The sequence below is a fragment of the Daucus carota genome, chromosome 7 (assembly GCF_001625215.2).
Source record: "Daucus carota subsp. sativus chromosome 7, DH1 v3.0, whole genome shotgun sequence".
Classification (NCBI taxonomy): Eukaryota; Viridiplantae; Streptophyta; class Magnoliopsida; order Apiales; family Apiaceae; genus Daucus; species Daucus carota.
In genome coordinates this window covers 29029389-29050877 of record NC_030387.2, presented here as the reverse complement: position 1 = coordinate 29050877, position 21489 = coordinate 29029389, and the positions used below count along the sequence as shown (strand labels likewise).

General features: G+C 34.7%; 1 protein-coding gene across 2 annotated transcripts in view; it reads left to right on the top strand.

Annotated features, from left to right (window-relative positions):
• The window catches only part of LOC108195762 (BEACH domain-containing protein C2), a 36603-nt gene that overhangs the window by 13921 nt on the left and 1193 nt on the right, over nucleotides 1-21489 (top strand). For both annotated transcript variants that reach the window (XM_017362711.2, XM_064081772.1), the window contains 21 exons: nucleotides 3774-4393; nucleotides 6678-6762; nucleotides 6924-7118; nucleotides 8977-9525; nucleotides 9609-9752; nucleotides 9858-10331; nucleotides 10573-10718; nucleotides 12327-12396; nucleotides 12481-12564; nucleotides 13000-13056; nucleotides 13175-13243; nucleotides 13335-13421; nucleotides 13503-13619; nucleotides 16520-16669; nucleotides 17104-17188; nucleotides 17267-17387; nucleotides 17552-17648; nucleotides 17731-17844; nucleotides 18584-18953; nucleotides 20105-20814; nucleotides 20921-21043. In XM_017362711.2, the coding sequence (XP_017218200.1) occupies nucleotides 3774-4393; nucleotides 6678-6762; nucleotides 6924-7118; nucleotides 8977-9525; nucleotides 9609-9752; nucleotides 9858-10331; nucleotides 10573-10718; nucleotides 12327-12396; nucleotides 12481-12564; nucleotides 13000-13056; nucleotides 13175-13243; nucleotides 13335-13421; nucleotides 13503-13619; nucleotides 16520-16669; nucleotides 17104-17188; nucleotides 17267-17387; nucleotides 17552-17648; nucleotides 17731-17844; nucleotides 18584-18953; nucleotides 20105-20814; nucleotides 20921-21043 (4467 nt within the window). The remainder of the gene's footprint in view (nucleotides 1-3773; nucleotides 4394-6677; nucleotides 6763-6923; nucleotides 7119-8976; nucleotides 9526-9608; nucleotides 9753-9857; nucleotides 10332-10572; nucleotides 10719-12326; nucleotides 12397-12480; nucleotides 12565-12999; nucleotides 13057-13174; nucleotides 13244-13334; nucleotides 13422-13502; nucleotides 13620-16519; nucleotides 16670-17103; nucleotides 17189-17266; nucleotides 17388-17551; nucleotides 17649-17730; nucleotides 17845-18583; nucleotides 18954-20104; nucleotides 20815-20920; nucleotides 21044-21489) is intronic.

Sequence of the window (21489 nt, the reverse complement as noted above, 5' to 3'; positions counted from 1 at the left end):
CGTGATTCAGACTATGGAGAAATATATGTCGACCCAAGATTTATGCATATGCATACCATATGGAAGACAATTTTATCTTCTTTTGCCTTCTCTTTTGTAGTTATTTCTAATTAGAAAATAAACTTTTGCATTCTGACCCTTGCTCCTGCTGTAGTAATATCTGCATTTTGTCAATCTAATTCTCTCTTTCTTCCCTCACTCGTTTGTAGCTTATACCCTACAGTTCAATATTATTAATTTAATCAAATAAAATAACTAGCCATGATGGGAAGGATTGTATCGGGAGAGGGAGGATTGTACCGCGAGGCTTGTCGGTGTAGTATTTCTATATATTGATCTATCTATCTATTGATTTATATATTGGCCATTGTTTCATACAGACCCATCTTATATAGAGTCCCGTAGAAAACTATTTGGTTCTACTTTAAATTTTTATAAATAATTATAAAAATTAATCATTCTTATGGATAAATTTGATTATAATGTAGAATAGTAATTGTACATAACTTGCACAAAAAATTCAACAAACAACTTAAGTAAAAATTTTGAGTTTAAAGGCTCTACCGCAAAACCACTTTGGACGAATATGGTTTCACTATGGAACCATCAGATATTATTATTATGATTAATTTTCAACGATTTTAGAATGAAAATGACGAAACTTTATATTTTGATTTGCTAATTAAATATTGATGAATAATGAGATTGATACATCTATTTTGTTTGTTTATATATAGGTGTTCCCTATTAGACTTTATATAAGATGGTTCTCCAGGGAGTCTCTCTCTCTTTCACACACACACATATAAGTTCTATGGAGACCACATTTTTTTGGAGATCTTGGAGACCATTTATGTTCTGCAAGTAAAATATAGCATAAAAACATTGCAAAACATATAATTTTGCGAATCATGTTGTACAAAGATCATTATTTTATTCAAAATCTTGAATATAATGTATGTTTTGCATGTTGGACATTACAAAATATTTTATTCGCGAAATATGTTTAGTTTGCAGAACATTTGTTCAACTTGAAGAACATACACATTCGACTTATTAAACATAAATGATCTTTAACAATTTTAATGGATTAGTGATATTTGCAGAACATACTTCACAAAATAATGTATTTTGTAGTGTTTTGATTGCAAAATATACGTGGTCTCCGATGAAATAGCAGTCTGAGCCAGTCTCTATAGAACTTTCCATACTATAACATCGCAAGCCCACAACAAGATGCATACCGGACCCAACAAGCCACCATAGGTCGGCCCAAAATTGCTAGCAAATTTGTATACATTAGTTATTTGCTTGTGCTTATAAAGGGTCCAAATACTTTTTACCTAACCGATGTGGGATGTTACAAACACCCCCTCTTATATATCGACGTCCTCGTTGAGCCCATAATCAAACTTACAAAACCCGGGTAGTGCCTTTGCACTTCTGGCCGGGTAGAGCTTTGATACCATTTATAACATCCACAATCAAACTTACAAAACCCGGGTAGTGCCTTTGCACTTCTGGCCGGGTAGAGCTCTGATACCATTTATAACATCCACAATCAAAGTTACGAAACCCGGGTAGTGCCTTTGCACTTTTGGCCGGGTAGAGAGTCTGATACCATTTATAACATCCCAAGCCAACGATTGGTTGCATACCGGACCCAACAACCCACCATAGGTCGGCCCAAAAGTGTTAGCAAATTGGTATACATTAGTTATTTGCTTGTGCTTATAAAGGGTCCAAATACTTTTTATCCAACTGATGTGGGATGTTACACATACTGCCGAAAGACTAACTTCAGATTTCAGTTTAAGCTGGTGCCAGTTGACTTTACTTTCCTGACCATAAAAACAATTTTTTAAGCTGTTTCAACTAAAAACAGTGACTGACAATACCACAACTGTATGGCTAGAAGAAGCTTTCATGACTTGCTAAGAAAGCTGATTTTTAGATTTTCGGAGAGGAAGTAACCCTAGCCTATAGCTTAACTAAAAAACAATGTGCCACAACAAAGTGCCAAACTGGTCCTTAGGGAAGGGGTGTTTCAGGTCAATGAGCCATACAGTGGCTTTGATCTTGTTTTTTGTTTTTTTTTACTAAATTACAGTGGCTTTGATCTTTTCCTACATAAGAATAACTGTATATGTCAGTGATTTATAAGAAAAACTGGGTATTGTTTTGAGTAGGAAACCTTGGTGGCTGATGTAACTTGTAAGGGAGCAAGTACCAAGGCAAAATCTACAAGTTTGTAGAGTAGAATTTCCGGTCTTATAGCACTAGAGCTTTATGTTTAATAACTGTATAATATGATGGGCATGGTGTTCATTAGAATTGATATCAGTCCGTTACATATGAATTTGAACAAAAACAAATAAACAATTTCGCGCACAGGGAAAATTGGGATTAATACATCTTACTAGAAGAATTTTCTCAATGTTATGAGTTATGACATAACTTCCGCACCCTACGTTCCTCATACCCTATAATCTGTGTTTGTGTGTCTAACACCTTATTGTTTGCTCATTTGTACTTCTAACACCTTTTCTTTATAGATTTATCAAATCCTTAGATGTGTGTTGCAAGTATCATTAAAGGGGGTATTTTTACACATGGGAGGAAGTGTTTGAAGTGCAATGTTAGCCCAATGTTATTTCTTAAGTTTGGTCAGTTATAATCTGCTTTTCTGTACTCTTAAGAAAACACAATTTCGTAGTTCATAATTTTTTATAAAGGCATCATATATGTTAGATATCGTAAGTTTACAACTATGCACATATAAGCTTTCTAGTACATTCTCATTGTGACAGAAACATTGAGGGTAATAAATAAGAACTTTGAATGCGTTGTTCGATGAACAGAATCATGAATAAGGAAGCTTAACTTGTGTCATCTAAAATATAATTTTTGTACCAGTTGTGATAAGTTGCAGACTGCAAATGTGTACATATTTATCTTTTTAGTATTTATGGTTTAAGTATCAGGATGTGAGTTTGTAAATCAAAGAGAATTTCTAGATAGCTATCCATTGATCATTGACTTTTAAATCTGTAGTAAGGACTAGTAGCTGTTAGTTATAAGAGGGAGCATGACATATTCTATAACCTAGGCTTGACACTCATAAAAAGTATCTAATGAATTATAAGTTATATACATCCTGTTTAGCAGAAACACGGATATTCCTTGCTCATTATCAGACAAATTATTAAGCGTTCTTCACTAATAATCATTACTTTTCTTCTTTCCATTCTAGCTCTTTTACGGACATAAGTATATTGTTGTTCTTGCTAATTTAGTAACCATGATACCAATATAATTTCCTTATATTATGTATACCATTCTCTAGAAGTATGTTATTTTTTGTAGACATGTCTGAGTAGTGTATCAATTATTTGACAGAGTTTAGTCATAAAACATCATATTTGTTATGGGATTTGGTGAGGTGTGACTGTGAATCTGTGGTGTAGCATCTTTTTGAAATTTCTATCTTACACAAGTGGCCGGCCTTTTGGTGCTTATGAGAATAGTATTAATTTTATTCAGAAAATAGAAAAGTTGTGCCTAGTTGGTGATTTATGATTCCGCTTATGTTGGCTCTTGATCAATATTGCTACTTTTTTGCACTTCTATGTTCCCTTTCTAGAATGGGTAGTGCAGCTGATCATCAATACTATGCATGCTTAAGGCAAATGCCTTTTGTTTTTAATATTGATTTGTTCTGTGCCCTGGTCAATATTTTTTATTGTGGTAAAATATCTTTTATAATCCATCAGGTTCTTACTTCAATGGCCGACTCCCAAGGGCAAATATCGGCTGCGGTTATGGAACGACTTTCTGCTGCAGCTGCAGCTGAACCCTATCAATCTGTTTCCTGTGCCTTTGTGTCATATGGTAGCTGCGCTGTAGATTTGGCTGAGGGCTGGAAGTTCAGGAGTCGATTATGGTATGGTGTTGGCCTCCCTTCAGCAGCAACCTTCGGTGGTGGGGGGAGTGGTTGGGAATCTTGGAGATCGTCTTTGGAAAAAGATGAAAATGGAAATTGGGTTGAACTCCCATTGATAAGGAAGTCAGTTTCCATGTTACAGGCTCTGTTATTGGATGAATCTGGACTTGGTGGTGGCCTTGGAATCGGTGGAGGATCTGGTACTGGAATGGGAGGTATGTCAGCGCTATACCAATTATTAGATAGTGATCAACCATTTTTATGCATGCTTCGGATGGTGCTTGTTTCAATGAGAGAAGAAGATGATGGGGAAACTAGTATACTTAAACGAAATATAAGCATTGAAGATGGTTCATCTGAGGGCTTTTATCAACGATCTGGCAGCACTTCGTCCCTTGATAACAATGCTCGTATGTCAATAAGGACTCCACGATCAGCACTATTGTGGAGGTAATTCCTGCAACTTTCCTAATTTAGATATTAAGTATTTTGTGTAAAGAATGCGGTCTTCTTGATGGCAGTATGACATCGTATCATATGTATGCTTGTTTGGAGATGTAAGATGGGATAGGTAAGGAAAAGCTTTGCTATAAACAATCTGTCCAATATTCAAATCAGAATTTTAAAAAACTTGTCTGCTTTAAAACTGAATAAATTACAAGCGTCACCTTTATTCTAACCCGAATCAAACTCTTAAAAGTTATTCCATACTCATAGTAGATGATAACTACTAATCCTAATCTTAGAACACTTATCATAATAATACAATTACTATTAATTGTTACAACCTGATATTAAATGTAGAGAATAATAGATAAAAATACTAAATTACTACTATATTACATTGATTAGTTTTTTTTGGTCAGTATTACTTTGATAAGTTGGTCCCCATCAGTAGACTATTTCTATAAATTTGTGCTTTTGCAATATGATAATATCCAAAAATCATTTTATGCTGAAGTTTATATTAGATGTACAAAACGTAGTAATCAGTATATACTCTAGCTTATACATATATTGAATTTTGTTAACTATCATTATTGATATACTTCAGCTTTATTAGTTATTTAGATATTTATGTTAAGAATTTAGGATATTCTCAGTTTATACTGATTTTTTTTGACACGAAAGTATACATATGATAAAAACATTATATTCTCGTCCTTGTCATAATATCCATCTATACTACGATCACACATTAAAAACTTAAAGTAATTGCATGCATCTAGTTTTGTGAAATATATAATATTTGAATTTTTAAAGATACTCCCACTATGACATGCCTTTAGTGCTAAAGAAAATACATCTCAAAGAAAATAACTGAATAATTAGTCATTGTTAAATTTTAAACCAAACATAGTTGAGACAAGCATATATTGGGATAAAAAATATAATGAACTCACCAAACAAAGAGAGCCCAATCTCTCCAAAAAGACAATAAACTAGAAGCTTAAGTTAATGATGCTACAACACATTATTTTCATTTTCTGGTCCTACATTATTTGATTGTCCAAGTAATTCCATAGTCGTCTTCTGGTCTTCCGAACTAATACACCTGTATCATATTTGTACTTGTTCTAGTTCAGTTTAACTTTGTGTTGTAATAATGGAAATAGTATAGTCTTACGTCTATAAAATTTAATATAAAATATAACAACCAAACATAGGGATTAATTTGTAGCTTGCTTACTCATCATATTTGGCTATCCCTTTTAATCACAGCCTTTCGATTTTTCAACTCCATTCAGATTGATGAGTTGGATACAATACTAATTTTTTTCCCATACATATGTCTAAGGTTCGAATACCATTAGCAAGATATTAAAATTAATTTTTAAGATATAAATAAATGTAAAATACCAACAATCATATTATATTCTATTTTAAAATTATTGAAAAAGTCTAAAAATTAAAATTAGTGAAAAAATAAAAATTGAAAAGTAACCCGTGCTTTGTTCGGCTATAAGCTAGTATATATAAAGACCAAAGATAAATTGGAAGAAGATTGAAGTTTCAAAAAATGTTTATGTACCGAATTATTATATTATGATTATGACTTATGAGTATAAAAAGATGCATCAGTTTTACTTCTATAGAAAAAAATAATATATTTTGAATAATAATTTATTAGATAATTAAGTATAAGCGGAAACCCATGCGAGGCACAGATCGGTATTATAATTGAAATGAAATAAAAAGTTTACAATTTAAAAATAATTAATGTTAACAATTTGATCAATGTATTAATTTAATGCCAAAATGAATGATTAAATCTTGTTTTAACAAGATGCTGCAATGAGTTTTAAAATAATTAGTTTTATAATAGGAAAAACATTACAATGTAATGCGTATTTTATATGTCAACACAAGTCAAAAGTTTTCAACTATAAATGTTCATGACTTAATTGAAGGTGAGTCTTCCGATTTTTAAAATTTGCACTCTGGCAGACCTCATTTCTCAGTTCATGGCTGGTTACTTATATAATTAATCAAGCATAATGTCAGTTGTTCAGCACAATACACTAATTGTTTAATCTTATTTATTCATTCTGAAAGGAGCCTCTCTTCAGTACCTTTACATAATTATAATAGCATGGTACATCATATAGCATTTGTTCTTCACACTTTTTTGATGTCACTTTCACACCTCCATAGCAGCTTTTTCATATTATATTTTTTGATTTTACCACCTCATTATTTTACTTAGAGAGCTAATCTGTGTTTTTTTTTATAGTGTGCTTTCACCTGTCCTCAACATGCCTGTTTCAGAGTCCAGGAAACAGAGAGTGTTGGTTGCTTCTAGTGTTCTTTACTCGGAGGTTAGTTCGGTGGGATTTAGTTTTTCTGTTTTCTTGGTGGATTGTTTACAATTTTTCAATAGTTTATGCATTTGCCTTTGTATTGATGGTTTCTTAAGTTGGTATATCCAAATAATTTTTTTGTTCTTTACTTTTGTCTTAGTATGTAACCTGTCTTGCAGGTGTGGCATGCTGTCGGAAGGGACAGAACCCCTCTTCGTAAGGAGTATCTTGAATCAATTTTGCCTCCGTTTGTCGCTATTTTGAGGAGGTGGAGACCTCTACTGGCAGGTATCCATGAACTTGGGGCTGCGGATGGTTCGAATCCTCTTGCTGTTGATGACCGTGCACTAGCTGCAGATGCTTTACCAATTGAGGTTGGATATCAACTTCCCTCTTATTTTCGAGAGTAAAAAAATGCTGAAACAGAGATATGTTTCTTATAAATATTAAATTTGTTTTGGTTGATAGTTAATTAGTCGATTAGTATCGTATGCAGGATATTAATATTTGTTACAGTATTAAGAAGAAATCTACTTTGTTTTAATGGTAAACAAGGAGGGACCACAGATGATGGAAAGTATACGTGAAGAATATCTAATTGGTTAACCAAATTTCGAAGCTGCCTTCTCACTTAAACAAAGCACCTATTAAATTATAGTGGAAACTTATTACTAAATGTCATCTACTTCCATACTAAAGTAAAATTAGAATTTAGAGCCAATCAATAGGGTACTATACAATGAGGTGAATATTTCCCAACTGTGGTAACCTGACTCTGTCACTCTGTTGGATCCCATGCTTTCGCACCACAGTGTCGGTTGGGACCCAGAGAGCTGCCTTCGCTTTTGTTGTTCTTTCATAGATCTCCAGATTCTAAAGAGGGTTCAGAAATGAATTTGATTACAGTATTTTGTCATCATCGAATGCCTTTCGTCCTTGCCATTTGTTTATTTGAAAGCTGAAATCACCTGTTTTTGTGTCCAATGGTGCTGTGGCTTCTATATAGATTAGGGCTTATGATCTCCTCATACAGTCAATCAGACTGTTGAGTTTGTGTTTTATTTGAGTTCGACACTTCATGTCAGATTTTCTTTTTTGGCCTTGACCCTTTGTAGTACAATTTGGAAGAATGATGGCCAAATTAGTACCATTACATCTGGGAAACTTGGCACATGTTACAACCTGTTTAGTGCTTTTCTGTTGATAAATTTCGGAGTAAGAGCATCTCCAAAAGATTAATTATATGATGTCCTAAGCTATAGTTTTGAGGAATATGGTACAAAACGTCACTCAAACAGAGTCCTAGCCTTTCCCTAAAAAGTGAAGACCCCCCTTTGATTCCTCATATATAGGTAATGGCTAACCATTTCTCAATTTGTTTTTAATAACTATATATTTCACTTCCCCCCTACCTTTTTACATTATTTACTTACTAATAGATTTTGAAATTAATAGTATAGTAATAATAAGGTACATTAATAGGGATAGTTGCTGGAGTTGTCATTCAATACAGTGTCCTAACTTACTATGAATTGAATTGATTATTATATATTTAGGGAATTCAATTGGATACTCTTGGAGATGCTCTAAGACGTGTACTTCCTCTATGACTAGCCTAGTAATGCTTGACACATGTTGAAAGTGTTTTTGACAAATGAGTTACAATACTATGTCACTTTTAAATGGTGTTCTTGTGCTAAAATAGGCCAACTTTCTTACTTGTTTTGGGCACGTGCCTCCTGTTTTTGTGCTATTTTGGTCATTTACCTCTTCTTTTTCACTTCTCGGGGGGCACTGGTGATGTTTCTGTTAAAGTGGTAGCTGTCTAAAAGGGTGTGTTATAGGGCTGTGAAGCGCCCTTTAGCTTGGTTGATCTATGTAAATATACAGGTGAATCAGGGCCTTGATTAGTGTTGGAAAAAATATCTGTTTTCATTATGGTCCAATAAATGTGACACAATATTGAGTCAACGTGTTGGTTGTGTACATCATCTAAAAATATTGTGGGTAGTAGCTTCGTATTCACAAGCGTAAGTTGCATGGTCTTGCACCATGTAGAAGGATTTAGCTGAACACAGTTTGTGATGCAGTGGGCTTTAGAGTTTAGAAGAGTCTCGAATTTTATGTTAAATATTGTGTGTTTTTAGTCGCCAAATTTTCTCTATCTGTAAGCCTACTCTTTGTGTATTGCATTTCCTTCTCTTTAAAGCATTCATCTATATTATCATTTAGGGTGCTCTAGCTATGATTTCCCCTGGATGGGCTGCCGCTTTTGCATCACCTCCTGCTGCACTGGCGTTGGCAATGATTGCTGCTGGTGCTGGTGGAGGAGAAAATATTGGACCTGCATCATCTACAAAGTTCAAGCGCGATTCATCGTTGCTTGAGAGGAAACCAAATAGGCTGCATACGTTCTCAAGCTTTCAGAAACCTTTGGATGTTTCTATCATGAAGTCAGCTGCCGTTCCAAAGGACAAAGCTTCTGCAAAAGCAGCCGCTTTGGCCGCAGCACGAGATGTTGAACGCAATGCAAAAATTGGTTCAGGAAGAGGCCTTAGTGCCGTGGCAATGGCTACATCTGCTCAGCGACGAAGCAACAGTGACAGGGAGCGAGTAAAGAGATGGAATTTGTCTGATGCTATGGCAACTGCCTGGGCAGAATGCTTGCAGTCAGTTGGTTCCAACTCGGTCTATGGGAAAGATTTTAATGCTTTGTCATATAAATACATTGCCGTCCTTGTTGGAAGTTTAGCTTTAGCTAGAAATATGCAACGTTCTGAGGTATATGTTGCCTCATGTCCTTGAACTTGTTATATACTACTTAAAAGTAGAAAAACTTAATACACTTTGTCTAATACTTTCAGGTCGACAGACGTACACAAGTTGATATAATTGCTCAGCATCGTCTATGTACCGGTATACGTGCATGGCGAAAACTCCTGCATTATCTGGTTGATTTGAAATGCCTTTTCGGTCCATTCGCCAAACAATTATGCAATCCCGACCGTGTATGTTGACAATCTAAGCAATTGGTTTTTCTTTGGTATAAAAAATTGTCATTATATATATTTTAAATTTTACAATCCTTGAGACGCTAAATCCGGAAAGAGCAGGTTTTCTGGAAGCTGGATTGGACTGAAACTTCTTCAAGAAAGAGACAATGTTTGAGGAGGAATTTCTGCGGGACAGATCATTTGGGTGCTGCCGCGAATTATGATGATAGGTTGGTATCTGATCATGAACAGAAGGTCATCAGCCCAACTAAAGCATCTGCCCTGGCTGCAGAAGCCATCACAATGAATGTAGAAGATGAAGATGATGAACAAGGTGACATAATTAATATTGATGGGAAAAAATATGATGCAGGAAGTCATGAGACACAACTTAGATCGTCTGGGGCTGCTGAGCATTCCTTCAAGGATTCAGTAGAATCTTTCAATCCTCAGGTTACAAACAATCAGGAATTTGTGCATAGCTCATCCGCTTCTGTACCTGGCTATGTTCCCAGTGAACATGGTGAAAGGATACTTTTTGAGCTTTCATCTTCAATGGTCAGACCATTAAAGGTTTCAAGAGGAATGTTTCAGGTAAATTCTGCATAAATTATCAATACTGTTCATATTTATGATGCATAATTTGATAAAGTTACCCCACAATGTGTGCAATACAAATTATGGTGAATAATATGCTAGTAGAATATAAGATAACCTTGGATTGGAGTAGATTATAGCAACTGCAGTAGCTGATAATCAAGATATATTACATCTATTTCACCTATTTTGTGGTACTTGTGTATTAGTATAAGTTTGTGAACAATTTTCTGTACAGATAACAACAAAAAGAATCAATTTTATCGTTGATAAAGCCGAAAGGAATCCTCTTGGAGATGGTTTCGACTACTCTAGCGAAAATCAGTTTCAGGAAAAGGATCAGAGCTGGTTAATATCCTCACTTCATCAAATATATAGCAGAAGGTAAGATTTTTTTTCCCCATAATAAAACTTGAATCTGTATATGACAACAAACAGTGTTTTACCACCTGGTTTCTATCATCCATCATGCAAAGTTTTATTAATATGGCCTGTAGATATGCTGAGATACATCCAAATCTGGTTATGAATTAGTCACTGTATACATGATTAGTAAAAGTAGAACTACCCCCATGCACGCTCAAAGTCATGCCCCTCTCCATCTTCCATTCTAGACGATGCTAGACCATGATCTTCACCTACATGTTTATTAGCAGCAGGAACACTCACTTCTTCAGTCACTGAAATCATGTAAACCTGATCATCTTGGGAAAGACTACCTAGTAAATCGAGCGTAGGTAGCTATGTTCCATTTGCGGAATGAATTTGTTCATCTCTTTTGTACCAGTTGAGAACTTTTGGCACACTGTACTAGGTTCCATTAGGTAGCCAGAAGTTATAGAGATATCTATAGTATTTGGAGAGGGCGAAACAAATCAAGCGACAATATGAATATTAGGAAGTCTTGGGTTGAATATAATAGTGTAGAACGTCACTATCTTATTTTAGAGAACACTTGGTACTCAGACTTAGTAGTGCCCTTTTCTTCATGGCTAAGGTAAATGTTAGTCCCCTGCGCATATTTGGGCCTACCTATAGCCCTTACGACTGCTGTCAAAGAAATAAATCAAGCAACACAGATAATCTCAGCACCTTTTCAATTTTAGAAATATGGTAGCACAAATAAATCAGGCCCTTCTCCATCTATAAACTTCCACTCTCCAGTATTACCTGTAGTTGCTGATATTTTAGTTTTTTTAATGAACTTATTGTGAGAATTTTGTAATGGTCTTGATCTAAGATTAGAAAATCTTAAAGCTGTGTCTACTATCTCTTGCAGTAGCCTAGTTTGATAATTTCCTCTTGTTTGTTTGTTTGTTTGGAATTGAGATTCATTCCAAGAGCAATTTGTAGGCATTAAGCAGGGTAGAACTAAGTTGTCTGATATGACCTTACAAATTTTAAGTTGCTTAGGTTATATTTTTTTTTCTTGCATATGTGTGTGTGTGTTTTCATGTTTCAATCTGACTGTTAATATACTGACTGTAATATTAAAGAACTAAATTGTCTGATATGACCTTAACAAATTTTGAGGTGCTCAGGTAATATTCTTTTTCTTACTGATGAGTGTTTGTGTTTCAATCTGACTGTAATATTGAAGTGATCCACAAATGACTTTTACAAATGTGACTCGAGGTTTTTGTTGGCCGAGCAAAACTCATTAACTCCACATTGATATGATATTGTCCGCTGTAGGCAGTGGCCAAGCCGAAAAGTCCTCATAGTAATGGAGTTGTTTGGCTGCTTATATTTAGGACAAATCTTTATTATCCTTCCGATGTGGGACTTGGGTTGACACCCACTCTACAATTTTAACATAATTAGTATATATTTTTATTACAGAAAAGTAGGTGTTTATAATGCTTTTATTTTGTGTCCTAAAGGCACTGTTTTATCTTGACAAGTTGATTATGTTTCTTTTTAAACGTAATTTCTAAATCATCTGCATTGTTTGCCTCCCCTCTTTTTCTAATTAGTTGCCTGTTGGTACAGATATCTTCTGAGAAGAAGTGCATTGGAGTTGTTCATGGTGGACCGATCAAACTTCTTTTTTGATTTTGGGGTAATTTGTTTTAAGATTGTGATTTTTGTTTTATAGTCATGTTGACATATAAGCAACTAATCTCCTAGTTGCTTCTTTCTCTAGAGCACTGACAGTAGAAAAGATGCATATCGAGCCATTGTACAAGCGCGACCGCCCCACTTGAACAACATTTACCTGGCAACTCAGGTTTTTATGCAGAATTCAATTATATACATTTGTGTTAATAATTGGCTTTGTTGTTTGTACTTCTGAGTAACTGGGTTGCTTATATTTGACTTGATTATGAATAAATCGGGAGTTTTGCAAATAAATTTGGTATCATTACTATATGTTTATTTATTGCATATCATTTAGTACTTCAATTTGTTCTATCATTGGGATCTGAGCATATATCTAATCCTCCTGTCCCTTAATGTTTTGATGGTAATATACTGGAGTAACCCTCTGTTTAATTAGACAGTGTTGTTATATTTGGACAATGTGAATACATTTTTGTTATATTACCTGTTTCTTCTTCTGCTTTAGCATCAGTACAACAGTTGTTCCTTTAAGACATCATGACTAGAATAAGGTTATGTAATTATTATGCTATTTATAAGCTATTTAATGCTTTTGGTTTAGAGACCGGATCAGCTACTGAAGAGAACTCAACTTATGGAACGCTGGGCTAGGTGGGAGGTATGTTAGACTAAACTTGAGATATATCTTTTTATTTGTTTTAATGCACTTTTCTAAGTCTTCAATCCTCTTTGATGGAATTCCTCCTTATAGCCCTTAAATTAAATTTAATTTGCAGATCAGCAATTTTGAATATCTGATGCAGCTGAATACACTAGCTGGTCGTAGTTATAATGATATCACTCAAGTAGGATTCTTATGTTGTTCAAGAAAGCTCTTTTGGCCCACGATGATTGATACATTGTCTCTGCAACTAAGTGTTTTTTTTGGATGTGCAGTATCCTGTTTTCCCATGGATTCTCTCTGACTACGATTCAAAGACTTTGGATCTAACTAGTCCGACATCCTATCGAGATCTTTCCAAGGTAGCTTTATATCACAAAGTTTGGTTTACATTTATCGTTTGTTGTATGCTTATTGCTTATAGATTTTTTTACTGCCTGCAGCCTGTTGGTGCACTGTGTCCTGATCGACTGAAAAAGTTCCAGGAGAGATACTCTAGTTTTGATGATCCAGTCATTCCAAAGTTTCACTATGGTTCACACTACTCCAGTGCTGGAACGGTATGTTCCTCTACAATTTAATTTATTGCATTGTTATCACTTGTCAGACCATGAAATTAGCTTTTGTAATTCTTTCCATGCATTTACCTTATTATGTTTCCGTTATTATTGTATTTTATATGGTTTCATGTTTAATTTTATTCTACTAATTTAGTGATTTGTAATTCTAAATATTAGTATTAGAAATACCAATTTTTCCTCAGTACAAGTTTTTCAATGTTGTACTTGTCATGTTCTTTATATGTACTACCGTCGCGTAAGACTGAAATAAAATTAAATTTGGAAAGTAAGGTGATTGTGGAAGTGACAAAATGTGGAAGGAGCCAATGCAATTGGTCTGATCCTAGTTAGAGATTTAAGGTCTAGTGGTATGGGCACGGTTAGCGCCTTAGCGGTTAGCAGTTAGCTTTTAGCAGATTGAATTTGCTGTTTTGGCTAGCTGATTAAATAAGTTGTTTTGACAAGTGATTGATTTAGCTGTTTTGAATAAAACTGTTTGGTAAGTAGCTCTTAAATTAGCTTTTTGTATTTCAAGTTGACACATGAAAATCCCCTAATTGAAAAAACTCCAACTGAAAATTAGCTTATCAAGTCCAAATCGCTATTTCAATCTGCTAACTATTAAATACCAATATTAGATGATTCATCCAGTTTAATCTCTAATTTGGCCCAAACCTCTAGCTTCCAAACAGGGCCTTGGTATTTAGACTTTTGAATGAAGTCTTAGGTTTAGGAAATTTAAACAGAATAGGAACTTGACAAAAACATTAACTCGAATTCACCCACTTGAATAAAAAATTGAAACTTGCCTATCGAACAGAAGCTTTAGGTGTGATATGATATTTCTGATCTTGAAACAAATGAAGCATGACTTTGGTAAGAGGCAAGTTTGTTACGACCTTGGCTTTTTAGAGAATCCCACTCCTGTGTCATAGGACTTGTAGCTCGGCAGTCCACCGGGTGGGTTTTATCCTTCTAATTGATTGCACTTGCGTGTTATGCATGGTGTGAAAGATTTAGATAAATCGATCACTTGTGTTTTCTAGAATCTAATTTTTTTTCAGTGCTGTAATTTTTTGATTGGAAGAAAAATGTTGAGCAGAAATTTACACTGATTTATCATATCTGACTGATTCGGTTAGATGTATTTGTGTGAATGCTCGTGTGGTGTAGTTCTACCAAATAAATTTCTCTACGCTCATTAGATTCTGTGTGGTTTACTTTCATGCCCCAAATTTGCTCAAGTAATTATTGAGACCTACTCGGTGATAAGGTTCTGAAGCTCGAGATATTTGTGATCCATTCAGAAACAAATTCTAAGTATGATACACTCAAGAAAGAAGTTACATAAGTTCAGAATTTTTCGCACCAATTGTACACACACATATATATGGGTCACCCAAGAGAGAACCACTCTTAGGGGGGTGTATTCGAGTGAGATTTTAATGGATTGTTTTTAGTCTATGGATCTTAATGGATTGTATGTGATTTTGATTTTGTGTGGATTCTTGATAAAATGTCGCAGAGTTGATAGATTTAAGCACAATGCTTCAAAATCTCATGGATTTTGGTGGGATTCTAGCAAAAAAACATACTTTTTTTTGTAAATATAAAGTTACTGCATTTACACATTTCAAGTATTGTAGTTTATTATTTTCTATAAAATAGTTCGATCATTGACTAATTTTGGTAATAATTCATGCAAAAATTCAAGCAAGATACTGGAGCAAATTCTTAAATATTTGTACAAAATAAATTTATTTACAAACAGATTGTTGTCAACCATATAATTTGTTTAGGAACAGCTAAAGGGTTCAAGAAAATGTAGACATATATTTTTCCTTGAATCAAATTCTTTGAGGTGGTTCTCTCTATCACTTGAACCTTGGCCGATATGTCTCTTTTTCTCGAAAATATTTGATATCAGTCAATGTCCCTAGCTTATGTTTTCTTGGAGATTAATTTTTTATAGCACTTTAACATCATAAATATGCCATATATGTGAATTATTGAATTTGGATGTAGGTGTGAACTACTTTTCTGGAAGAATTTATAGTGGTGCTTAAACTAGATCAAACAATCATGTTTTTGATGGGTCGAAAGGGATGAGTTAGTAGATGTAAAATTTGGATACCTGCGTGCGGCACTGTACCCTGTCTTTTTTCCCTCTTATAGTTGCCTTACAGACTTGCAGAGTACAACATTAGGGCCACTACCTACCCTAATAATTAGACTATCTGGCTGATCCAGTTTACCAACTGCTTTATTTCGTTTTTGTTTTGGGGTTATACCTTAACCTGAAGCCCAGATTAACTCACCCAAAGCATGCATAATCGTCTGACAATGCTCGACAAGGAGATCAAATGCAAAAGTGCTTACCAGATAAAAGTTTGGTTGTAGATTTGTGCTTGTAAAGCTATCCAATATTACTAATCTAGTTGGTGGGGGGATATTACAAATTTGCAATGGTTGTGCTCCGATTAGTCCCCAAGCGAAAATTGACATTACATTATGAACCACATCTTTGACAACCAGACAGCTGGTCGATTTGTGAGTGCTAGGCTGCTAGCTGTTTTAGTTTGTACACATGTGGTTGTTAAATTACATAAATTAGGTAGTAGTCAACTGTGTATATTAATGTCAGAACAGTTTGCACAAGTTACATCATGTAAAATATTGAAGGTTAGTGGACTCGTGCAGATCGGTCGGTAAACTGTATTGTAACATGTTACTACTTGCTTTATTCAATATACTAACAGGTCATGATAAATGGATACAATATTCCTTCTATTTAATTGTTGATTGCCTTATCTTCAGTTTTTCATTTGATGTGTGCATATATGCATGCGTGTACAATTTAATGTCACTGTGGTTATCTTTCAAAATTTTCCATTTGGCAGGTTTTATACTATCTTACTAGAGTGGAACCTTTTACCACTCTAGCAATACAACTACAAGGTGGAAAGTTTGATCATGCTGACAGAATGTTTTCTGATATCTCTGCAACCTGGAATGGAGTTCTCGAGGACATGAGTGATGTGAAGGAATTGGTAATTATTTGATTGAACTTTCCAGAAAAGGATAATTAGAAATAATGAGATTGTTTAGGCTTGTAATGGATGTCATTGTCTTGCTTTTAAGTTGTAATGGCACAAGTATATGTAGTGCCTCACCAAATTACACTATTGTATATTAATTTTTGTCTTTGGTTTATGTTGCCTCTTGAAAATGTACTGAAACAGCATCCCAAAGTCTTCTATTGTATACTTGTATCTAGTCCATACTCTATATTTATGTGTGGATATTTTTTTCTTGACCAAATCTGTATCATCTTGTTAGTTTTTCATGAATTCACACATACATTTATCTATGCATACTAGGCCATTTAGCTAATTAACGTGTTTATATACAGAATCTTAATTGGCAGTTCTTCCTCTTTTCTTATGCTTGAACATGATCATTAACTCTTATTTCTATATCATAGGTGCCTGAGCTATTTTACCTTCCAGAAATATTGACAAATACTAACTCAATCGACTTTGGTACAACACAACTGGGAGAAAAGCTTGGTAGGCATAAATTCTTCTATTTCTGTACTGCTTACGAAAGGACCAACACAAATAAAGTTTCTTTTTTATATTTTTCAGATTCTGTTAGACTTCCTGCCTGGGCAGAAAATGCTGTTGATTTCATTCATAAGCATCAAGAGGCTCTTGAAAGTGAGCATGTATCAGCACATTTGCATGAGTGGATTGATCTTATATTTGGGTAAGCTATTGTGTCTATCAGCTTCAATCTTGAATTTGCACCACTTCTAGGTCAATGGGTCATGATTTTCTTAAGTTTATGCTGTTAATTCTGGAACCATAAGGAGTTCGCCAACATATATTTTGAGAACTGGTTATATCATATTTTGTTTTAAATTGTTATAGATATAAGCAACGTGGAAAAGAGGCTGTATTAGCAAATAATGTTTTCTTCTACATTACCTATGAGGGCACTGTGGACATAGACAAAATTCTAGATCCTGTAAGTCTCTCCATTCTTTTTTCATTCTGGTTTTATATATTATCAGACATTGTAGCAATATATAGAATTTGTTTTTCAACAGGTACAACAGCGTGCTACACAAGATCAAATTGCTTACTTTGGACAGACCCCGTCGCAGCTTTTAAACATCCCTCACCTGAAGAAGATGCCACTAGCAGATGTCCTCCATCTACAGGTATATCTTAACTAATTGTGTTGGACTGGGAGCATATTTTCACTTTCTAAATGTGTTCTTTTCTTTCTTTGGCCTGTTTGTTAAGCTTCCTCTATTGAGGTGTATGTGTCGTCATCCGTAATTCTTATCTGATAGTGGATATAAGCATAAAATGCATCCAGAAATTATTGCATTGTACAATATCTATAAACTAATAATCACATTCATATTTTATCGAATTGACTTGCTCATATAACAAATTAATGAAACTCCATATTTCTAAATTTGTCATTTCTGTGTGAAACTTGTTCATGAGGCGCAAGACCTTCTTGGAGTCTAGGTGATAAGGCGAGGTGTACACCTTATTGAAGCCCGGCTCATACTTGAGCGAAAATATAAATATCATAGATGTGCTTATTATGTGCATAAGTTTTTGATAATAAAACTGGGAACTTAATAAACGCATGATCTACTTTTTTTGACATTATCTGTATTTCAAATACAATTCGCAAAAAAAAATATTATGCGTTCTATAACCGAAACCGAAAAGCTGGATATGTTTGGTTTGGTTATGAATGATTGATAGCTAATCTGCAGTTCTATTTAAGTTTCTTGCCAATTCTTTAGTGGGATATGTTCTTAACACTTATATTTTTTTATTTCATATTCTTTAATCATGTTACTAGATCATGGAAATATGGTAATTAGTGAGAGACATGATCTAAGTTAGTTTTTTTTTTTTGGTGGATTTTGAATGTAGACCATCTTTCGGAACCCCACAGAAATAAAGCCATATGTTGTTCCTTCTCCAGAACGCTGCAATCTACCTGCGGCTAGTTTATTTGCATCCTCTGATTATCTAGTAGTAGTTGATACTAATGCTCCAGCAGCACACATAGCACAACACAAGTGGCAGCCGAACACCCCTGATGGTCAGGGTGCACCATTTCTTTTTCAACATGGAAAGTCAAGTGCGAACAATTCTACTGCAACATTTATGAGCATGTTCAAGAAATCGCCGAGCTATGGTTCTGATGATTGGAACTTTCCCCAAGCACGTGCGTTTGCTACTTCTGGATTTAGAAGCTCAGCTGTAGTTGCCATTACATGTGACAGAGAAATTATCACTGGTAAAACTTGAAAAACATTATATAGTATCTTTGACATGAATTCATGCTAGATGCAACATGGTGAAGTTATGAGCTATTAATTGAAGGCATGATGCATGTAGTCTGGTCACTCTGGTAGAGCAAGTTTACTCTCTGACTTAACATGCATAAACTATCCGACTAATCTGTTTTGCTGAATATACTATTTTAACCTGCAAACAAATGAATTATATAGTCTTGGTGGTTTATTTTTTTTGTAATGTTCTCATCAAAATGTTTAAATTCTAAACCTTATATATGCAGACATCATATAGGTTGTTATCATACATCTGTGACTCTGTGTTACAGAACAATAAATATAATTCTCATTATTTTCTATTTCCTCCTGTTGCTTGGAATCTGGATATTGAATTTGCAAAGTTGCAAAACCCTGAAACATGCTCTCGAACTTGTACTCATCTGTTTTATTCATTGAATCTTTTCCTTTAATACTGAAAAAAATTTAGATTCATCCTGTTGAATGCAAATTATACTATTACATAAAGTACAGGTCCAAGACTTTGAGAAAAAGTATTGTGGCTTTAGAAATATATTAGAACTTGTTTATATTACTCTATAGAAGCTTCAGAAGGCTATATTACATTCTTGGGTTAAGCACTGTTTTTGAGCTAGGTGGATAATAGTATATTGGTCTTTATTCTTTCTCTAGAATTACCAGAATTTAATACAAATTTGTTTGTGCTAATTATATACAATTTCTGTCTGACCAGAACATAGTTTGCTTAACACGAGATTATGCATCTAAATTTGGCTTCTATTGTATATCTACTTCTGTTAGATTAAGTACTTAAATAAAAGAGGACAGTAATCAGAATGTTCACCTAGTAGTCCAAGGTTTTCCAAATAAATCTGTTTTACAATGTAATTGCAGTTACGCTGAATTATGATATACTCACAAGCAAAGTTTCAAGTGGCAACCTGTTCTGAAAAGGTGGATCAAATTTGATCGTTTGAAACATAATGCATGGGAAATTTAAAACAGTACCGTGATGCAGACCCTTGAGCAATATATTTAACCTTGATGATTGGAAAAATTGGTCATTGTATTATTTATTTGTAGTTTTCTCTTGCTTTAAGCTTACTCTTGGACTGAAGTACTAATCTCTGACCAGGCGGGCATGTGGATAACAGTGTGAGGCTCGTATCACCAGATGGAGCAAAAACATTGGAAATAGCAAGAGGGCATTGTGCTCCAGTTACTTGCCTAAGTTTATCACCTGATAGTAGTTATCTTGTGACGGGTTCCCGTGATGCTACTGTACTACTTTGGAGGATACATCGCACATCAGCTCCTCACTCAAGCAGCCTGTCAGAAGTTTCTACTGGTTCAGTGGATCCAACTTCAGCAAGTGGCAACCCTACATCAGATAGAAGCAGGAGGAGACGTTTTGAAGGACCAGTACATGTCCTTCGAGGCCATCTCGGTGAAATACTCTGTTGCTCTGTCAGTTCGGAACTTGGTATTGTTGTTTCTTGCTCCAACTCATCTGATGTTTTGGTGCATTCACTAAGAAGAGGCCGCTTGATCAGAAGACTGGTTGGTGTAAAGGCCAATTTGGTCTGCCTCTCGTCTTATGGCACTGTTATAGCTTGGGATGAACCATTCCGTACTCTTAGCACCTTTACCCTTAATGGGACTCCGATTGCCAAGGCACAACTGCCTTGGTCCTCAAATATTACTTCCATGGTTGTTTCGGCTGATGGACGGAGTGCTGTAGTCGGACTAAATACATGTGTAGAAGATAAAGAGTATGGAAACAGTGAAAATAGGTTGAATTTTTTGACACCTTGTATTTGCTTCTTTGATCTGCATACTCTAAAGGTATGATGTTCAATAAAAGATTAAATTTTCTGTCCTGCAGCTCCACATTGATGCAGGACTTTCTATGACTCTTGTGCATGTCACTAACAAGCAGTTGTTCTTTCAGGTATTTCATACATTGCAACTGAAGGAAGGGCAAAATGTGACAGCTCTGGCCCTTAACATGGATAATACGAATCTTTTAGTGTCTACTGCGACTAGAGATTTAATAATCTTTACTGATCCTGCGGTGAGTTTAATCTAGTTCTCCATTGTCTGTTCTATCATTGGTGTTGGTGCATAATTTCCCTTTAACCATTGCAAGTTTGCAACTGCTTTAATTTAGAGTCTCATAGTAGTTAATACCAATATGGTAGTTTAAATACTCAAATCAGCTACCGACCTGGCTAAATGTTCACTTGCGTAGTGGATCAACAATTGACAAAGCATAAAAGAGCATTTCAGTTATGTTTATCAAATTCCGGAAAAAGTTTTGTTTTGATTAGATGGAATGAATAAACAAGGTTGAGAAATATATAAATTAACTTCAAGCTCAGTTGGCATGATTGTTATTCTCCAAGTTGAAGTGGGAAACCTGCAGTTTTTAAGCTTGTAATATTAATTATTAAGTATAAAATATAAATGTTAGAATCTGACATTATAATCGTTTAGCCACTTGAAAGGTATGCCATGTCA